This window comes from Vitis riparia, chromosome 2 (genome assembly GCF_004353265.1).
Source record: "Vitis riparia cultivar Riparia Gloire de Montpellier isolate 1030 chromosome 2, EGFV_Vit.rip_1.0, whole genome shotgun sequence".
NCBI classification, from domain to species: Eukaryota; Viridiplantae; Streptophyta; class Magnoliopsida; order Vitales; family Vitaceae; genus Vitis; species Vitis riparia.
Genome location: NC_048432.1, coordinates 16,550,502 through 16,572,681, shown reverse-complemented (window position 1 = coordinate 16,572,681; position 22,180 = coordinate 16,550,502). Strand labels below are relative to the sequence as shown.

Genomic DNA, 22,180 nt, shown 5'->3' with positions numbered 1-22,180 from the left:
TTTTCTCTATTTCAGGTAGGATATCATATATAAACTTTATTATAAAGTAGTCTCTAGAAAGAGTGTTCTTACACCAACTTGTATTATTGACTTCATTGAGTTGTAATTACAGCAAAAAAATAAAGTAGTACCATGAAACCCCCCTATGTACTTTATTTATTTTTCTTATTTTTCAAATATTAAGATAATGACATTTTAACTAAATGAAATTTATTTTTCTTAATTTATTATATTTAAAAAAACTATATAAATATTATTTATTATAAATTCAAGCAGTATTACGATTTTAAAATACTTATATAATATCATAAACTTTTTTTTCTATTCGATGTGGGATATTATATATAAACTTTATTATAAAGTATTTTTTAGAAGGAGGGTTCTTACACCAACTTGTATTATCCGCTCTATTAAACTGTAATTACGTGATTAAAACAATAATTTTAATTAAATAATCATAAAAAAATTCTCCCACTTTGAACATTTAATTTTATGTACTTCTATACAAGGAGAATGTGCATTTTAAAACCAGGCGATCATATAAGGAAGTAGTACGGACACACAAATTAAATGTTAATATTTCTAAAAGAATATGGCCTTCAAGATTCATGCATGAAAAATGTACAATTGTGGTCCTACTGCAAACCACGTGGTAGATTTTACATGTAATATTATAGTACCTTTGACTATAACCACTAAATAAGAGAGATAATATTAAATTTTACTATAATGTATTTATACTTTTGGAGCATATGTATAAAATGTAACCACCTCGCGTTTTGGTAATCCATGTTAGGTGGGAGATGACGCAGCTACATAACTGTAAAGTCACATGTCAGGGGGGCAAAAATGATTCACGGAAATGCCCAATACTTAAAATAAGACAATATTGGTGCCTTTTCTTTGTCATGTTTGTTCAGTTCAAGCACGGTATCATGATTCAACTTAGGAGAAGGAAATAAATATAAATATTATAGACTATGCTTAATAGTGGTTTTTGGTAAAATAGTATTTCTAAAATCAGAAGGAGATGAAGAAAGTCGGTGAGAAAATATTTTGTATAAAGATTTTTGTTAAGTTGTAAGAGACGCAAATAAAAGGTAGTGGTAACAAAGTTTGATGTGATTCGTCAATACAATATGAATTTAACGTATTTTTCGCAAGTTTAAGTTGAATATAAATGAGTTTAAGTCAAATTCGTGTCATCTCACATAACTTATTTAATAAATAGGTAATTTTTTGGTCAACTTAAGTGATAATATGATCCAAATTAATTAATTTAATAATCTTGTCATTAACTTAATTATATTTTAAAATTGTTTAATTTATATTTGACAAACTCAATTTAAATATTATAATAAGGATCTGATTTAAATCGTTTAAATATGTTACATCACATGTTACCTATTTAATAATTAGGTAGTATTTGAGTTTATATTTTTTACACGATTATTATTTGTGTTAGATTTGGATTGAGGTATGTAGTTAAATATCTGAACTTTGACACAATACAAACACAATGCAGCACATGAGTTGGCAGAAGGGATCGTAGCCTTACAAAAGAAAATATAAAATACAAAATATGTTTGTTGTAAAATGAAACTGAAATATAGAAATATAAAAGGTTGCTAAAATTTGAAGAAAAATAATGGGAAATAGGTAGAGATATTAGAATCGGAGGGAGTATGGTATGTGGGTTGCTTTCACTTTCATGTCCAGCTTTACTTGGCTTTAAAGCTGCTCATATGTTGGGTGTGAGGGGTGGTCACTGGTAACTGGTTTCTGGTCTTAACCACGGTTAATCAATACACCCACGTGAGTTTAAGCGTGCATCTCCCGTCACCCAGTATTTATTATTTACCAGTGACTACCCCTCGGCCCTCATCCCATGTATATCTGAAAATTTAGTACTACTCAATTTGACGATCCAAAGGCCACTGCCAACTCAACTGTCCCCCAAGTCCTGAGTTCTGAGTCCTGACTCGCTTTCTTCCCAAACTCCCGTCTTCAACTGCCAACTTAACTGCCCTGCTCCCTACAACAAATCGGGCCCACATATCTTCTCTCTGATGGGGTGCACCCTCCCAAGGCCCATTGGGAGTCAGACCATGGGCCCAGGCTTTCAATGCTCTAGGCCCACTCTGTCACTTCCATCATAAATCATAATCTCCTCCACCAATTCATGGAGTATTCTGCTATTCATATGATGCTTTGCCCCTCCCTCTAATTTGATATATATTTTCCATAATTTCCATTTATTACTTAATTATTTAGATTTTTAATTATTATTCAATTAAATATCTAAATAATTAAGTAATAAATGGATAATAGATATCAAATTAGTGAATGTTTTAAATGATTTGACACACAAAAAAAAAAAATTATTAAGATTTTTTGTTTGGTACAAGGGAAGTAGTACCTACTTTTTCCCAATATCATATTAAATTGTTACAATGTCGATAATTAAGTACCAAAAACAACCCCAATGAGATAATTTAGCCAATTATCACTCATGTTTTGTCATTAAAAAAAAAAATTATATCCCAATAATTTATCTTTTCATCCATAATCATTTATTTATTTTGGTATATAGGATTAGAAATATCATAATAACATATTTAAAAGAAAAAAAAATTACAATTTTAATAAGAATGAGTTTAATCACTCCAAATAAATGGTGAAAAGGTAACTCCTTTAAAAAAAAAAAAAATTAAAAAAAGGGCAAGGGTTAGGAGAAAGGGCACCATCTTCACTTAGGAGAGAGTGGTGGGTGCCAAGAGAAGGATTGGTAGCAGAGAAGATGTGGATGTGAAGGAAGAAGATGGGCATCATCATCACCCAAGATGATGGTCCCCTTTCAACCTTTCTCACTTTCTTACAAGGACTACCCTCATTCCTTTCTGGCTTATGCCCTTTCACTCTCCCAACTCCCTTCCATATTTCCCTTTCCCTTACCATTTCATACTCCACATCCCATGACCTAACTAAAGCTTTATTTGGATCAATTGGCCTAATAGAGAAGAGCCTTTTTGGGCTTATTATTAAGCTATCATCAAGGGAATCTACTAGGAAAGCATGGGTCATTATTACTTGTGGGCTTCACTACATGTACTAATAAAAACTTACCCAAAAAAGATGTGAAAGAGAAGATTACATTACACATTATCAATCAAATCAATTATAAGACAAGACTCCTTGGGCATGCACCCACCTTAATGCTGAAATTTTAAGTCATCATTAATCTTGATTTTGTTGACTTTATGGGTTAGAATGAATTCCATGTTGTCAAATTTAAATAATTGATATAAGACCAATAAGGTGTAAACTCAAATGCTATCTAAAAATGTCTTTAAGACTTTCAACAAAACTCATTAAACTATCTTAATTTGACTTATCTTTTCTTACATTTATATTAAATATATTTAATTTTTATTAATTTAAAATTTCATAAAATACATTATTTATTTAAAATTAGAAGAGATAGGCAAAATCAATAAATAAGAATAATAGGAGAGGCGTTCGATAATATTTCAAATCAATAGTGGTCAGATACATGACTCAAAATTAATACATGACTTTCTTCATGCATTTGAACTCCCGACAAATGAGACATAAATAAATGTCAAATTTGTTTTGTAATTTTTTAAATAAGTAAAACATTTTTTTCTAATTAAAAATTTTGAAGTAATGACTTCAATTTATTTTTTATAAAAAATGTTTTGATGTATTGATTAATTATCGGATGTTTTTACTTTCAATGCTTTAATGGTTCATAATCTAAGATTTTTATAACAAATGATTTGATTCATATTTATTTAGATTTAATTTTATTTTGAAGTCCTAAAAATTGGAGAGAAAGATCTTCATAGCATAATCTAAATTACCCCACATTTAGCAAATCCACCATGCATGCAAACCAAACCAATTTGTCTCAAGAACTACATGTTGATTCCCAATAAAGACACTAACCTTGCCAGCTTCTCCCATTTCTTTCATCCACGTGAACTAGATTTAAGATTTTCAGCTTTATCTTTTGGAGACACAATAATCACATGAAGTGAACTAGTGAAGTGCCATTAAGTTGGCTTATAGGTAAAGACACTAAAAAGAGAAAAACCTAGGCCACTTTCGAAGTAGAGAGCTGAATTATGAGCATATGTGGACTCATAGGAGACAAGAGAAGGTGGTCATCTGAAAGTGGCAGACCCACGCACACCCACACTAGAAGACCAAGTGGCTCAAAATTTTCAATACCCATGTCAACTCATGATGATCTGGTTGCCCCATTTTGCTTCCCCAAAAGAGGCTTCCAATATATCTCTTGGATGGAGAAAGTAAAAGTTGGGAATAGATGCAAAGGTTTCTAGCTAGTGTGCTAGCTAAAGACTTTTAAGTCATGTGCCACACAGCCAAGAAAATTGAAAAGGAGTCACGTGAGGAAAGCAACAACCATCTTCTCTTTCTCAAAGTGGGGTTTGGGTATCAGATGGAGTGTGTGTATGTGTGTGATTGATGGAGTCGTGGATCTTATCTGCAAACGAAATTAACCTTTGGGAAATGTCGGGTTCTGTTTGGTTACCCTGAAAATGATGGAGAAAGGGTGGGGATTTGTTTTTAGTTTTTTAACCAAATTGATTAATTTGACCGTAAAGTGACCTTACATGGATGGAAAGGCGAAGGCGTGTCTTGAGCTCATTATGGCACCATGCTACTAGTGGTGATGATGCAGGTGATGCAGGTGATTGGGCCTGTAATATGGACACACTAGGGCCCAAATTTGGACCACCTAATCCTCCAACCTTTAAAAAATACCCATACTCTTTTATAATTATTATCATTGAAGACTATTTGTTTAAAGTACCAAAACACATCACATTGAATTGAAATTAATCTTAATTTTTTTCAGATCAAGTATCTTTTTAAATTACAGTCACCTTATATTAATATACTTCGAAGAGTTCAACGTTTATGTTATAAAATTGTATAAGGGCCCAAAATGGAGGCTTGACCTTAACTAGAAGGTTGACTAGTGGAACCATTAAGCCTGCAACGGTCAATGGGAACTACATTTAATACCTAAGGGTTAGTTAGGTGGCTGATTGGAGCCTAGTTTGCTTCCAAACTCTACATTAAGGCCTCCCAAATTGATGAATTTTAAATTATCCTACATTTATTATTATTCATTATGAGAATGTTAAAATATTTAAAAGTGCATTTATTCTTCAACTTGCATATCTACTTAAGGTACTATTAATCCGAGTATCATTTTGTAATCCTTTATATTAAAACCGATAACTAAGATTTTACTTTTCATCTCTTTCTTTGTATATGGCTCGAGAGACTGTGATGTGTAGGATATCACTTAGGAAATCATTGAGTGTGAGGTTTCGGTTGAAGTTTTTGTTTCAAAAATAGGGTATCTTTCGAAAAGAGCATGAAGGTCCACTAAAATTGAAGAATTCCAACATAAAAGTTTAATTAGAAGTCTTCATTGATATTGGAATCTTGGTCTGAGATTGAAACTTGAGGAGAATGGTTATAAGTCGAATTGCACCAATTCACTATAAAAATTATTTACATTTTTCCATCCCTTTCTCTTTTTTATTTACTCATGATTGCCCTTTATTATATTTATATTTGTATTTTCTTGTGGGCATCTTAGAAACCTAGCAGGCTCAAATTTGTAAACGGGCCTGCAATAAATATTTACAGCCCAATTATAATAGCACAGAAAAACCCGAACAGCCCAATATGATCACAAGGCCCTTTGGGATCTTTACCATATTCTAAAATACGACTAAATTAAAATAATAATGACAGCAATCGGAGAGAAGATTACTTGCAGATTAAGCTAAACATCTTCATTTGGAATATTTCTAACCAATCCATAAGGTTCTGACCATGCTTTTTTGTGTATTAATCATAGACAGTATCTCGACCAACCCCCACTTCTATATTTCAAAAATACTGACTGATCAATCACATTATTTTCATAATCGAAGTTGGACCAAATCTCAAACAACCACTTTTGATGATGCCAAACAGATCATTACTCTAATCTTATGTACGTTATAAGCTTAGATATTTGTTAATTTGTCCATTATTGATTAATTAATAATTTTGGATGCGACATTTCAAAAGTGCTGGTGTGCCTTTTGTAAAATACATATCACACGTGAAAGCGATATTGGGTTCAATACATTAGAAGGAATAGCTAGCTAGGGTTTCTTAACATCTTTGATTAATATTATTGTTTTCATATGAATGGGATTTGTTAATATCAGCTAAATATTGTTGCTCAATTCACTATTAACATTATGACCCGAGCATTTTTATCATTTGGTCGTAATAATAAAGGGTATTTTATAACAAATTACGTATGATTAAGAGTACGTATTAAGTTTATTAATACATAAGACCATCTTATATTACAAATGACACAATTACAATTAGTGGCACAGTTGGGATTTTAGTTCGGGGCAATCTCTAAAACATATGTAAAGTTTGTCAATTATAAAAGATGTCGGCTTTAGCCTAAGGGTCAAGTCAAACATAAGGGTGGCAATAACTAGGTCTGGGATTCGATTCCCCAACTGAGTGCAACCTTATATTATATGATAAATGGGCGACAAGGCAACCTTATTTCTGTTTGTTGGATGGTACGAAAGTCCATTTTCCTATTGTAAGGTATGGCTCTACAAAAGTAAAACAAAAATATGATTATATATTCACATTTTCGGCCGGCCTTAGCAGGCCTGGCCGGCCACACAATCTTCTCTTAGCGTTCACATGCCTCATAATCTCTTGTAACAGCTTACAAAACCCTCCAACCCACCAATCCATGAGCTTCAATTCTTTCTTTCACTGAGAGAAAGTGAAGGAAAGTATGAGACAAGCAGGGACGTATTCAGGAATATTGAATGGTGGGATGTCAGGGAGAACTGGGCCACACTTGTTGCCCTTGGCCAGGATCAAGAAGATCATGAAGAGGTCTGGGGAGGATGTGAAGATGATATCTGGGGAGGCTCCGATTATTTTCTCAAAGGCCTGTGAGCTGTTCATAGAGGAGTTAACTCAGAGGTCGTGGAAGGTGACACTGCAGGGAAAGAGGAGGACACTTCACAAGGAAGATGTTGCCTCTGCGGTTATTGCTACTGATGTCTTTGATTTTCTTGTCAACGTGGTGTCTAAGTCTGGTGCTAACTCTGAGGATACTCCTGTGGTGATGGAGAGATGATGGGAATGCATGTCTTGGAAAAACTTTCTTTCACTTTCCTTCATTTTCTTGAGTTTGCGTTTGTTAATTCTGAGTATTCCTAATGTTGTACAAGCATGGGATTTTATGATAATCATCCCAAAAGCCTTCATCACTACCTTTGATTTTGCGATCAAAAGCTAGCACCTGCCACTGATTCCAATATGCTAAGAAAGCATATAAAATAAAAAAAATAAGAAGTATTTTATATATTTTTTATCAATATATTTTTTCTTAAAAAATAAAAAGAAAAAAGAAAAAGGAAAAAAACGAAGCCAACATAAAAGGGAGTGCAAACCGAAAATATTTATAATTTTTTTCCTTTTCTATTTCTCTTTTTATGTAATTTATCTACACTCCTTGTGTTTGGTTCAAAAGAAAAAGATAAATAAGACTGAACTTAAAATTCTCTCCTCTAATGTCGGGACCACCCCCAAACGCCCACGTGGCAACCCCGCAGAGCATTCTTCCATGGGACACGTGGCACATCAACTCTCTGTTCGGACTCTCTCAGGGGGGTATACGACATTCTTAAACTCGTCATCCGGATGACCCCACTCTCTTATTCGGACATCTTGTCTGGACCCAGTGCTAGCGTCTTAACCAAAAGTCTTGGTCGCGAAACACAAGCCATCATTGTCTACACTACTAGAAGCATGTTTGACGGGACCCTCCTGAGTCACTTCAAGCAACCTATCACAGCCTACACCCTGCCGCCTGTAGAGAGAAAAGATAGGGATGACGACAAGTCATCCCTCCACAATTCTGACAGTCGCCTGTAGGACAATGATGGCTCTGCCACCACCTCAGCACCATCATGACAAGCCAAAAAGTCTTCCCACCATTAAAAGAGACAGAGCTCCTGACACTATAAAAGGCCCACACACAGTGAAAGAAGGTAAGCGTTCTTGCCCAACAGAGGAGGACCCAAAAGAGAATACACAAAGCGTTAGAGATAAAGGCTAACAAAACCATCGGAGGGTGTGTCCAGACTCCCTGTTTGAACATCTTTTGTAGGTCGATTGAAGCGGGTACCATCTTCATTTGATGAGGTGCATCCATCTGGCAGCTGTAGTGGCCCCGGTGACTCGAGGCTTCAACATCTGTGGTCATAGCATCCATGTCCACTAGCTGAACGGAGATGTCGTTTGGGAAGCAAAAACGCTCATGGAAATCCCTCTCGTTCAACTTATCAGTAGGCTTTCCCGAGTAGGATTGCCCGGATGCACTTTTCCCACTGGGCCTAGTCGTGCTGGACGAAACAACATCTTTTTTTACAGGCATGATGGAGCGTGGGGCCGAGATAAAACCTGTATGGCCAAATGCCAATAGTCAAAACAGAATTACCCGGCCCCACAACCCTGAGAACAATGCCCCAGAAGGCTTAAAATAACCAAACTCCCCAAGCCCAACCCCTAACTCTACCCAAAAGACGATTCAGCCATTCATAGAGGCGACAGAGGGGCAACGGAAGCTACAGTGGGCTCAAAACAAAGCAAATCCCCCAAACCCCCCGAAAACCCCCAAACATTACCTCTAACCCTCAATTGCAAACAAATACGCAACAAGCCAAGGAAAATCGAAGAAACAGGAAGCTGAAGATGAAAGGATAGAAACAAAAAACATACCTGGAACAAGCTTGCAATTGGAACGAAAGCCGAGATACAATCGCCCAAATGCACCGATCAAGAAGTCGCGAAAAGGACACCGCTAATAGAAACCCTAGAAGGCGATGCTCAGTCACTGACTAGATGCACAAAGAAGCAGAAGGAAAAATGTAGCCGCGGGGGCTAGATTCCCTATTTATGGGATGAGACTCCTCGGTACTCCAAACAACCAGTCGCCCAATCGCGCTGCTATTGAAACGACATGCCGTCTGGAAATCATCTCAAGGACGGCGGCTCGCCATAAATACCTCCCCTCCCTCAGCACCATGTGTCACGTAAACACCAAAAAGAAACGAAGGGGTTAAAGGCATCATTTTTAACCCATCTTTTTTGCCCGGGCAAAATAGCCAGGTTAAAAGGGGGGCATTGTAGGGACCACCCCCAAACGCCCACGTGGTAACCCCGCAAAGCATTCCTCCATGGGACACGTGGCACATCAACTCTTTGTCCGGACTCCCTCAAGGGGGCATACGACATTCTTAAACTTGTCATCCGGATGCCTCCACTCTCTTATACGGACATTTTGTCCGGACCCAATGCTAGCGTCTTAACCAAAAGTCTTGGCCGTGAAACGCAGACCATCATTGTCTACACTGTCAGAAGCATGCTCGACGGGACCCTCCCGAGTCACTTCAAACAACCTGTCATAGCCTACACCCCGCCGCCTGCAGAGCGAAAAGATAGGGATGACGACAAGTCATCCTTTCCACAATTTCTGATAACCGCCTATAGGACAATGATGGCTTTACCACCACCTCAGCACCATCATGACAAGCCAAAAAGTCTTCCCACCATTAAAGGAGACAGAGCTCCTGACACTATAAAAGACCCTCACACAGTGAAAGAAGGTAAGCGTTCTTGCCCAACAGAGGAGGATCCAAAAGAGAATACACAAAGCGTTAAAGATAAAGGCTAACAAAACCATCGGAGGGTGTATTTGGACCGCCTGTCCGGACATCTTTTGCAGGTCGATTGAAGCGGGTACCATCTTCAGTTGAGAAGGCGCGTCCATCTGGCAACTGCAATGGCCCCGGTGACGCGAGGCTTCAACATTTAACTAGTTTTTTTAACGAACAATATAATAAAAATGATCTAAAAATGAAAAGTATATAGCTTTGAATTCCTCATTCTTCATATACAACTTTTTTTTTTCTTTCACCAAATTTCTTAGAGAAGGTTTTCTCTTAAAAGCCGAGATAAAACCCTAATTTTTTTATTGTTGTTTAACTTATAATACATTTGACAACGACGGAAGTGTTTTTAATGGGGATATTTTTTTGAGAAGTATTTTTAAGACGATTACTCATAAAATATGTTTTCAAAAAACAATGTAATTTTCAAAAACTATAAGTGAGTTTTCAGATTTTAAAAGTATTTTCTAATTTTTTTTAAATATTTGATTACACTTTTTCTTTTTAAGTGTAAAACACTTTTTAGACTCTAAATGATTTTTAAAATCATAGTAAATTTTTTGAAAGTGTTTTTCTGGTTGGAACCATGAAGTGTTTTTCCAAAAAACAATATTAAAAGTAATTTTTCAAAAGGTTTTTTTTTTTTTTATAATAATTTTTAAGGTAAAAGCACTTCTTAAACTGCTAGTAGCATTACTTATTTCAATTTTAGTGTTCAATGGTTTTTTCCGTTCTCCTTAAGATTCTCTGAGAGACCATGGTTTCAACACTCCAAAAAAAGAGAACAAACTCACCCACAAAGCTAGCCCATGGTAATTAAATAGAGAAACCATGCAGCTTCTGGGCAAAAAGTGAACCCCCAACCCACGCCCATGCAAGCTTCTTTTGTCATTTTCATGGCAGAACTGCTCTCTTTCCAAGAAACTGCTTACGTCATTATCTTATATATAACATTAAAAATCTCAATGCTTCCAAGTTCTCTTTCCCCTTCAAACATGGAAGTGATTGAACAAAAAGAAGTAGAACTAAGGAGAAAGTGAAACTAAAGCCAAATAAAGGGCAAAACAAAAGGTGGATTGCCGACAATAAACGTCCCCATTTCCAAAGTGGAAGTTTTTTTATTCATGATCCATGCCTACGGTTTGGATTGGTGGAGAAGCCCAGTACTGGGCCCTAAAGCACCATGGCCCAGCCCAACATAGGAAACTCTCTCAACAAAAGTGCCAAAATTCAATCAGCCACAAATCCCAATTTGTAACCAGAGAAAAATAATCATAAGACAAGCACCCATCCTTCTATTCAAAATCACAATGTACATATTTATATCTATAACAAAAATTTTATCAAAAAAAAAAAAAAAAAACCATAGGCTCATATATTATCCATGATCCTAGGCCAACTCTTTTATGCTGAAAAGCAGTTGAAGACGATGTTTTCACTTTGACCCAAAAGCTCTTTCTTCTCAACCCGGAACGTGGGCGACCGTGCTTTCTTCTCCTTCTCCATTCTCCTGTCGGATTCCTGCACCATCTCCGACCTGTTTCCGGTCCCAGCAGCTGCTTTTCTCTCCATCCTTCTCCTCACGACATACTCCTCAGGAATAAATACATCCATGGGGATAATTCCAAAATCTGACAGAACAATTTATAAAGATCTAGGTAGTAGAGAAGAAAGCTGATGAGAATAGGAGTGTAGAAGAGGTAGTGGGAGAAAGAAGTAAAAGCGGTATTTATAGGGGGGGTGGAGATGGGAATCTATGGGCTTATGCCCCCCATGTTTTGGTTTAAACAAGCAACAGTTTCTACTTATGAAGGGGCATGCAGCAGACCTAGATGCGGTCGGTTTTCATAAAGCCCACTTTTTGACTCTTTGCCCCTTACTATATAACGTACGATCGCACAGAGAGAGAGAGAGAGAGAGAGGGTGCTTGAGCTACAGACATGTGTTCCTTCACAAACAGGGGTTGAACCCGAGGCAAGTTCGGTGTCTCACATACTTTATTGTTTGGGTTTTGTGTAGTAAACTAAGTGATTCATGTCGATTTCTTTCAGGAGTACTAGGACTTTGCCAACTGCACTAACCACAACCATGATCAAAATCACAGAATTAAGTTCTCAGCAGGACGGCAGCCTGTGTCCTTGCATCATGAAAAATCATGGTATTTCTGATAGATTCTAGGGATGGTCAGAAGAAGTGAAGACCATAATTTGGATTCATGGTGGAAGAAGAAGCTGCAATATTATATCATTTTCAGTATTGCTAATGCTTCAAAGTCGAGTTTTGGGTAAAAATGGCCCATTTTTGAAAAAATTGTAACAACTAACCACTTTTTTAAACTTATGTTTAAATTTATCTCTTTGATGCCACGTAGGCACCATGTCATTAAAAAATATTTTTTTTCGTCATTATAGTGAAAGTCGCGGTTGGAAAACGCGGTTTCATTTTTGTAATAAAGCCGCAGTTGGCAAACACGACTTCATTTTTTAACTAAAGCCTTGGTTGACAACTACGGCTTTAGTTAATTTTTATTTAAATTTAAAATTTAATTAAAAAAATTATTAAATTACAATTTATGAATGAAATTTAAAATATACTTAAATAATAAATTATTTATATTTAAATTTAAAATTCTAGTATTACTTCAACAAACATAAATTGATAAATAGAAGATATTATAAATGAATATTTTATTTATTAATAATCTTAAAATAATAAACTTATATAACATATAAATAATATATAAAATTGTATAATTTATTAATTTAAGATATTTAATTTTTAAAATTTTAAAATATTAATTTATTTGTATTATGATAAATTTATCTTTATTGAAATAATAGTATAGCAGTTGATAACTGAAATTTCAATTATAATATTTTTTTTTTACTTTCAAATTTAATTAAAAACTATTAAATTAAAATTTATGATTGAAATTTAAAAAATATACTTAAATAATAAATTATTTATATTTAAACTTAAAAATCTAGTATTATTTCAACAAACATAAATTGATAAATAGAAGATATTATAAATGAATATTTGATTTATTAATAAATTAATAATCTTAAAATAATGAACTTATATAACATATAAATAATATATAAAATTGTATAATTTATTAATTTAAGATATTTAATTTGTTAATTTTTAAGATATTAATTTATTTATATTATGATAAATTTATCTTTATCGAAATAATAGTATAGTAGTTGATAACTGAGATTTCAATTATAATATTTTTTTTTTACTTTCAAATTTAATTAAAAACTATTAAATCACAATTTATAATTGAAATTTAAAAAATATACTTAAATAATAAATTATTTATATTTAAACTTAAAAATCTAGTATTACTTCAACAAACATAAATTAATAAATAAAAGAGTTTATAAATGAATGTTTTATTTATTAATAAATTAATAATCTTAAAATAATAGATTTATATAACATATAAATAATATATAAAATTGTATAATTTATTAATTTAAGATATTTAATTTGTTAATTTTTAAGATATTAATTTATTTGTATTATGACAAATTTATCTTTAACGAAATAATAACATACTCTTAAGCTGTAGTTGTCATATATAGATTTTTTTACAAAATTAGTTAATGAAATTAATTACAAAAAGTTTACTACAAAATGTAATTTTTAATATTTTAATTAAAGTCACAAAAAATATCCACTAAACATTAATATAGTGGAAAATAAAAACCATATATAATCTCACATACCTCCACAAGGAGAGAACCTATATGTAACTGGTACTCTCTTCCTTTTTGGACGCCCTTCTCTAACTGTAGCAGGTACTGCATATGACACATGAAGAACATCTGTCTGTGATGGGGCTAGAGCTGGAAATAGAGGTGGTGGTGGAGGTAGCAATCTAGGTTAACGTAGGCCCCGCCTACCCTTGGAATGGCTGGGGGTAAATCTAGCTGAGTAGATGTGTCAATCTGCACTAATGGTGGGTTTGAAGAGGTAGGAGGTTGTAATGGAGGTAGGTCTAAAGAGGTAGGGGGTTGTACTGATGGTGGGTCTGAAGAGGTAAGGGATTGGGCTAATGGTGGGTCTGAAGAAGTAGGGTGTTGCACTGATGGTACGTCTGAAGAGATGGGTGACTGTACTAATCGCGAGGATAAAAAGGTAGGGGGCTGTAATGATGTTGATACTGACGATGTGAGGGGCTGACAACTACTATATCTACCTCTCCCTCGAGATGTCGACCGACCTCGAACAAGTGGTGGTTGAGCAATTGTCAACTGAGTTGGTGACCTATCTCCTCCATGCTCTACATGTGGTCCAATAAAATGTTTTACATGTGTTTGGGTTACAAACACGTTTAATTTATTTTTCTAATTTCATAATTAGGATGAGATTAACTTTTAATATTTTTTTGATAAAATGAAATTAATATTTTTATATTAAAAATTAAATTTTGAAATAAATATGTGTTAATTAAATTTTAAAATATATGTTAAATATGTTATTTTAAATAAAAAATGAGATTTTCTAAAGAACCTTGTAAAAAAAATAATTTTCAATATCTCAGAAATAAAAACCATATCCTAAGGTTATTATATTGTTTTATATATGGAACATAAAATTAAAAACTTTGATCTTCTATTTGGAATTATTTTAAAAATTAGATCCTGAAAATCATATTTGATAACCTTCCTTGCTATTATGTTTGCACTGCAGAATGTAGATAGCGTGTAGATTGTGATTCTAAATTCTAGTATAATAATAAAAATGCTTTCTTGGCAATTTTTTTTTATATTCCCTAGCATCACACCCTACTTGAACATCTAGACGTGTCCAAGGGCCACACCAATTGTAATATTGTCTAGTGTGCACTCACGAAAATGAAGTACAACCCAATTGACAAAGGATCACATAAACAATATGGTCTCTACCCACATTCAATTTCTCCAACCCATAATCAAAGTTTTTCCAGATGGGTTCACTTTTGGCCTCCTCTTCATCCTCCTCCACTCTCATCACATCCACAATTTAGTAGTCTAAGTGGAGTCATCAAACATGAGGTATATGGTCTATTTTATAATAAGTTTTTTTAGAGTTGGACCATTCATTTTATACTTTTACTATTTTATTTTAATAATATTTTTATTAAAAGTATGGGTAATTTTGATATCTTTAAAAAATATAATTAAATAAAAATTAAATTTTTGAATATAACCAAATACAAAAGTCTTTTTAAAGAGAAAATGTCTGTACTTTAAGAATCTGGCTTTTTTAAATAAAAAAAAAAAAAGTGTTTACTCATATTTGAGAAGTTTTTTTTATATCAAGGCAAAAAAATTCTAGATGAGTATTTTATATTTAAGAGCTCTTGAGACAAAATTATTCAAGATCTCTTGATCAGAAAAAATTATTTATTCATTTTTTACTTTGAAATTGTTTATATCCAAAATCATTTTTTTTCCTAGCAAACATGTTATATATATATATATATATATATATATATATATATATATATATATATATATATATTATATATATATATATATTCATGCAAGATACATCCGGTTTATGATAAAAACATTAAATTTAGATAACCAAAAATATATTTAAAATCACTTTATCTATTGAGTTGATCGAAATTCTTAGCAAACACATTCCCTATTCCACTCAAATTCTAAAAAAAGAAAAAAAAATAAAAATCGTTCCATTCAAATATATTTATCATTATTTACAACTTTCTTTTTTTTTTAAATCTGTTATCTATGGCTATTAATATTATTAATTAATGCCCCATAATAATTTCAAAAATTCTTTTCGATTAATCCTAATTTTTTTCCCCTTAACTACAAAATCTTATAAGTTAATTTCATATATATGATAATATCCTCATAAATCCTTTTATTATTTAAATATTATAGAATATTATATTTTTTTATTTCCAAATTTAAATTAAAAATGCAAACTAACCACGCATTCTATATTGTCAAAATTCCCAAAAATGTCTGTCCAATACTTAAAAATGAATATGACAGATTTTAACATACATGTGTTTGTGTATACAACTGAACATGTTTCTAAAGATAAATACATAAAGACATACCCTCTCTCTAATACACACATATGTTTGTTAGTATTTCACATTGCAAGTTTTGAATCACCTTTAAAAGTCAGGTGTAGGGAAAAGATGTAAAACAAAAATGGCTTCAAACAGTAACAATTGCCTGGAAAAAGTAGTGGAAACAACTTCTAACAAATATTTTTTTTATTTCCAAATATTAATCCTGGGATACCTAAAAAAATATTTAAAATATAATACAAATTTTAAATTATTGAAATAGAAATTGGATAATTTTTTGGTGGCCAGCTGCTTATTGAAACAAAAGGTTATTGCAAATATGGACTTAAATACAAAAAAAAAAAAAAAACCCCAAAACCTCCATTTTTTTAAGCAACAACCATCTTTTTCATGCTCATTTCCTGTTCTTGTTCTGTTTTTCAGAACATTAAAAACTCATTTTAATTAAGCCCAACAGCTGCAATGGGAGGGCCTCGGTTTTTTGTGACAATAATTTACTCTCCTTGTAGCCAATTCTCACCAACCAAACAGAACAACAAAACACAATCAACACAACCCATCTCACCTGTTTTTCCGTAGACTGTGTAGCTCCTCAATGCCAACACCGCAAGCCTAATCCTCCCCAACAACTGCCCCAAAATCTGATATTAACAATCATTAATTCACCATAACCACACTCCCTAACCAATCATTCACAACAATGGAAAAAAAAAATTCTAAAAACTGAGATTTTGAGATGGGAAAAAAATTTGGAAAGTGTCAAAAACTTTATATAAGTCAAAAAGAAGATTATGACTCACCTTAAACTTTATGCTTTGTAGTTCCACCGTCTTTTTTAGTGGCCCACTGGTGGGGTAGGGTTTAGAAAAAAAATCACACAAAAGAGATAACAGCAGCACGGGAGAGAACAGAGCACAGGGATGGAAATGGTAAAGTAAAAAGGGTATAAAATATTGATTTACGGGCTGATGTGGCTTCAAAGGGCCATTTTGAACAATAGTTTGGAAATGAGCCCGTTTTCAACGTTAAGTTTCAAAAATGAGCCATTTTAGCCCAAAAGTCTTCAAAGTCTTTCGGTTGTAATGAATCAAGTACATCCATAACTGTACTTGAACTGTTAGCGATGATGATACCATAGTTCCTCCCATTGCTATTACAGCATGGTACATGAAATTTTCAATTTATAAATCTAAGTACAAATAGTTATACATATATATTATATATATATATATATATTATTATTATATTTTTTATATATATATATTTTTAATAATAACAAAAATAAAATAAAAAAGCATAAGAAAATAAATGTTGATTTGGGAATATTTTTGAAAATTGTTTTCAAAAAATAATTTTAAAAAATGTTTTTATGATTAGTTGTATGATACTTTTTAAAATAAAAGTTTATTTAAGAATTTAGAATAATTTTGATATTTTTTTGTGTTTTAAAATATTTCTTAAAAAAATTAATTATAATATTTTATTTTTAATCATTGTTTATAATTATTTTTTAAAATAATTTTTTGAAAATAAATCAAAACAATTAAAAACTATTAATTAAAACATGTTTTAAAAAAACAATGAATTAAATAACACAATTACAAAAGGTGGTTCAAGTTATAAGTCAAAAATAAAAGGATGAAAAAGTGTGATATATATATATATATATATATATATATATATATATATGATTCCTATAACACCCCTAGGTGGTGGGAGCAACACTAGCAGACATTTCGGACATTTGTTGACCATACAATGAAATTAAACAAGCTCTTATTCCTACAATTTAATCATTCAAGGTTGATTCATAAACTTGGATGGAATATCTTCTAGATATTATATAGAAGTAAATTATAATTAAAATGAAAATATGAAACTAGGGATTTTATTTAAAAAAATATCATTTAAAACCTAAATTTTAAAATACAAGACTTTTAATTATGTTGCATGTTACTCTTATTTGTTCTATTTTTATATTAAACCTGTCTTTTAAACTGATAAATTTTGTGAATCTAATTTAATAGAACAATGGTGGTTTTTCTAAAATTATTTTTAATATTTTTAAAATTCCTATATTTGTACAAAAAGTGAATGAAACTTGTGAATTCGTATTTATAAAAGAATAATTTAAAAGTAATTATACGAGATTTGGTAATTATGACACCTTTTTTTTACCATTAATCAAAGGTAAATGTCTTAATCATTAAATTACAATGATCAAGATCCATTTTAGATCTTGGGGTGCAAAATTCTTGACACATAGAAGCTATTAGTGTACCAAAAGTCTTCCAAACAAAGACAAGCATGACCAAAATTGAAGAGAAAATACATGAGATGCATGGTATTTTCCAAAACCCTTTTTGACTAATTTGGGATAAAATCGTGTTCACCGACTTATATAATATTAATTAAACTAATTAATGATGGAAGTTAATTTTTTAATATATTATAAGTTGATTTTTCTTTATTAAGTTGAGTCCACTAAGTCCCTACTAACTTTTCAATTAATCATAATCAAGTCACTACCTTTGCCCACTAAAATAACTAGTCAAATCATAATTTGTCTCATCAAATATTTTATTAATAAATCATTTATCAAAAATGTAAAAATAAATTTTGTAGATGCTAGCTCAAACCCGAAACAAAACCACATGGTGTTCACAAGGGGAAATACCCCTTAGGAAAGGGAAAAAACTCATTCATTATCATTATAGCACGCGATAAATCGATTCATTTATACCCTTTTGAAATATGTTATTGTATTTTACCATTTTCTCAGTTCATTTCTAACTCCATCATTAATTCAAACTTTATATTTTATTGTAAAATTTTATTTAATATCTATTTTTATTTATTTATTTTTTAAAAAGGGCATCAAAATACCTGAAAACTTTTAATTCTCTGAAAATCAATTCGAAATAGGTTATAATGGTAATTAAAGAGAACCATAATCATCGTTTGGAGGAGTGGAGGGAGAAGAAAGTCCATATCAATTTCCAAGCTTTGGTTTTTGGTGTTTCGGTGGGAGGACATGGGATTGGGAACCAGAGGAGCAAGCACGTCACGTGCAGCCACGTGAGAGTTGCTTTGAAGTTTGGCAACACTCGATGGGCTTAACGCTAACTTCACCACATTCGAGAAAATATATAGCCACTCAAAATGGTTGAACCTTAGGTGCTAAATAATTATATTTTGTATTATTAGTATTACTATTATTATAGCGTCGGTCCAAACGGTGGGTCACGCTTGACTTACAATGGGCTCTGTTACTCTTAGTCATCGGTGCCGGTGCGTACCACCAGACATGAAATGTCACATGTTTCAGTATCATTTCAAGTCCATAATCTTTGGTCGTTGGGAAGGTGGGGGCTAGGATCATGGTTGTTGGAATAAGATTTCAAATATCTCTATACATAGCCGATTTATCCTCGATATCTCTGAATATGGATGTTGATATAAAATTTTGATTTTTTTCAAATATTTTATTGATATTTTATTCATTTTTAAATATTTGGATAATTTTAATAAAAAATGTATATTTATAAAATTTATATTTTTTATGAAGGATATTAGTATAAATTTTATATATATATATATATATATATATATATATATATATATTATATATATATATATATATATATATATCATCTTTAAAAAAAACACTTTAAAATGTCTATTTTTATTTCTTATATAATTTTTTATGGTTTTTTTTTTATTATTTTCAAAATTTTAATTAATTTTTACAAAATATCAGTGACGTAAAATCGAAGTATTTCGTAAAATCAAAATACTGATATATCTGTAATGAGTGAAAATTCATATAAAATTTTATAAACTTTGTTAAAAAATAAAAAAGCATAATTTCTTTTAGTCCTATAAAAATTAAAAATAATGGTGTTTATATTTTTTACTTAATTTTAAATAGAATTTAAACTTAAATAGTATTTAATTACATTAAGTATTTGTTTTTTAAATATTTTATCTCTATTAAGTATTAAGAGTAAAGAAAAATTAGTAGGTTATTTTAATATTTTAAAAATCAAATATTTTGATTTTCTTATGTTTAGAAAAAAAAATTTTAAATAAATAATAAATTAACAAAAATTTTAAAAACAAATCATCTTAAATTTGAAAACAAATTATTTTTAATAACATTAAAAAAAAAAAAAAAAAAAAAAAAAAAAAAAAAAAAACCTTAACTATAGAGTAATAAAAATACATTAGTATGTAGGATGAAAACCCATCGTCATAGAAATACAAAGTCAAAAAAAAAAAAAAAAGTTAAGAGATACTAAGAAAAGATTTTCATACACAAAGTTGAAACAATCACTTACAAAAACTTCATCTTCACACCTTAACTTGTGCCATCAGTTGTAGAATATTGCCTCTTCTTTTCTCTCTTCCGGACATATTTAATTCGGTTCTTCCATGTATCAAAGAATCTCTAGATGCTATCTATATTTGGGCTTTAAGACACCTAAAAGAACAACCCAAAATGTGGGCTTAAAAAAATCTCATGGGCTGAAACCCATATGGGCCTAGCCCAATAGTCCAATCAATGGCCCATGGCCTTGTTCATATGCTTAAACCCTTTTATTATGCAAAAATAAAACCTCTGAATTGCCCCTAAGATCTGCGTCAAGTGATATGCGATGTCAATTTTGGTATACAGAGGATATTACAATGAATGATTTTTAACCGTTAGCTACAGCAATCCATGAAGCTTTAGAATCATGATTAATTAGGTGGGTTTTGCATGCCAGCTGATTATTACATGTACCAACTTTCAGCTCACTGAAATGGGTGGGCCTTGACTTTTTAGTTGTTTCAATGATACCCTCCAACTTCCAATTCTAATCCCATCCACTTCATCATGGCAATATTTAACCATTTCCACCAGCCTTCACACCACTTCTTCTATCACCCCTTAACGTAGGAACAATTAATTTAAATACAATTTATTTTTTCTCATTCAATCCTTATTTACCATATCTCACAAAAACATATATTAAAATTAATATTTTCGAAAAACATGGGTTAATATATAGAGTCGACTTGGGTTAAAGTCTTAATGTCCCGTTGATTTTTAATCGTTATTTTTAAAAATCGAGACTCAGATATCATGTTAATCTACAAAATTGATCCAAAAGATTAAGTTATTAGATAATTGACTAATAATGTGCATCAAACCGACTTTAACTAAAACATAACCATATCGGGTGAAGCTTATGTTGTATATATATGGTCTTGAATTTGGTAAGAATGTGAAGTAAATATGATCCTAATGGTTGGTGAGGTGGGTCTAATAGTTAAATCCTAAGGTTGCCTATATACCATCTAGAAGAGAGAAGGAATGTGAAATATGATCCAATGGTGGGTGAGGTGGGTCTAATAGTTAAACCCAACAGATAGTTATTAAGCCAAAAAATAGCTGATTTAGGCTCAAATTAGTAGCTTAGTTTTAGGTGATGTTTAAATTTTTTGTAAGGCCATAGTGTGTGTGTGTGTGTTTAGGTATTGTTCAATTTCAAAGGGATGGCTAGGATGGTGATTGAATAATCCCACAACCTGCTTCTGGTAGTTAAATTGCCTTCCTTCTTAAGCATGACCCATACCCATCACCATTGAACTAAAATTCTCACCAAACTAGAACTAACCATTGCCATGAAAACCCTGATCCATTGATGAATGTACCCAATTGAGAATTGAGAAATCATAAGAGGTTACTAAAGCTATTTGATAATTAAACTGTTTTTTAAAATAGTTTTTTGTTCTTCAAAATAAAAAAGGTAATTACATTTGAGAATAAGAAAATAGAAAATAAATTTTATGTTTTTTGAAAACAAAAAATATATTGTTATAAGATAATATCTTTTAATTGGTTTTAGTTGTCTTGTGAGAATTATTTTAAAAGATAATAATACAAATATGAAACATAAATATAATAAATCATTATATGTAAATTTTATTTTTAAAACATAAAAAACATGTTAAAACATTTTTGTTTTACAAAACATAATAGAAAACACTTTTTTAAACACTATTTTTCAAAACACTTCCCAACTGGAGCTTCAATTTTTGGGTAAATTGGATTGTCCTCCTCCTATTTATGATTCATTAAAAAAAAAAAAAAAAAAAAAAAAAAAGGCCAAGAAAGATGACATGATTTTACTTTGAAGCCAAAAAGGTACTGCCAAAGGATTAAGTGGGCATCAAAGTAGTTGTGCTAGGGACCAGGTGATTACCAATCGTCATTTTCTACTACAGATTGCTAGGG

At 31.7% G+C, this 22,180-nt stretch overlaps 1 protein-coding gene across 1 annotated transcript; it reads left to right on the top strand.

Annotated features, from left to right (window-relative positions):
• Positions 1 to 6,756: 6,756 nt before the first annotated feature.
• On the top strand, positions 6,757 to 7,373 carry LOC117905738 (nuclear transcription factor Y subunit C-3-like). The gene has a single exon (XM_034818619.1). It carries the CDS (start codon positions 6,887 to 6,889, stop codon positions 7,235 to 7,237), a length of 351 nt encoding a protein of 116 aa, XP_034674510.1. The 5' UTR covers positions 6,757 to 6,886; the 3' UTR covers positions 7,238 to 7,373.
• The last annotated feature ends 14,807 nt before the right edge of the window (positions 7,374 to 22,180 follow it).

What these genes read in the sequence shown, in the direction of transcription:
- LOC117905738 (XM_034818619.1), top strand. Translation starts at nt 6,887, where the DNA reads ATGAGACAAGCAGGGACGTATTCAGGAATATTGAATGGTGGGATGTCA.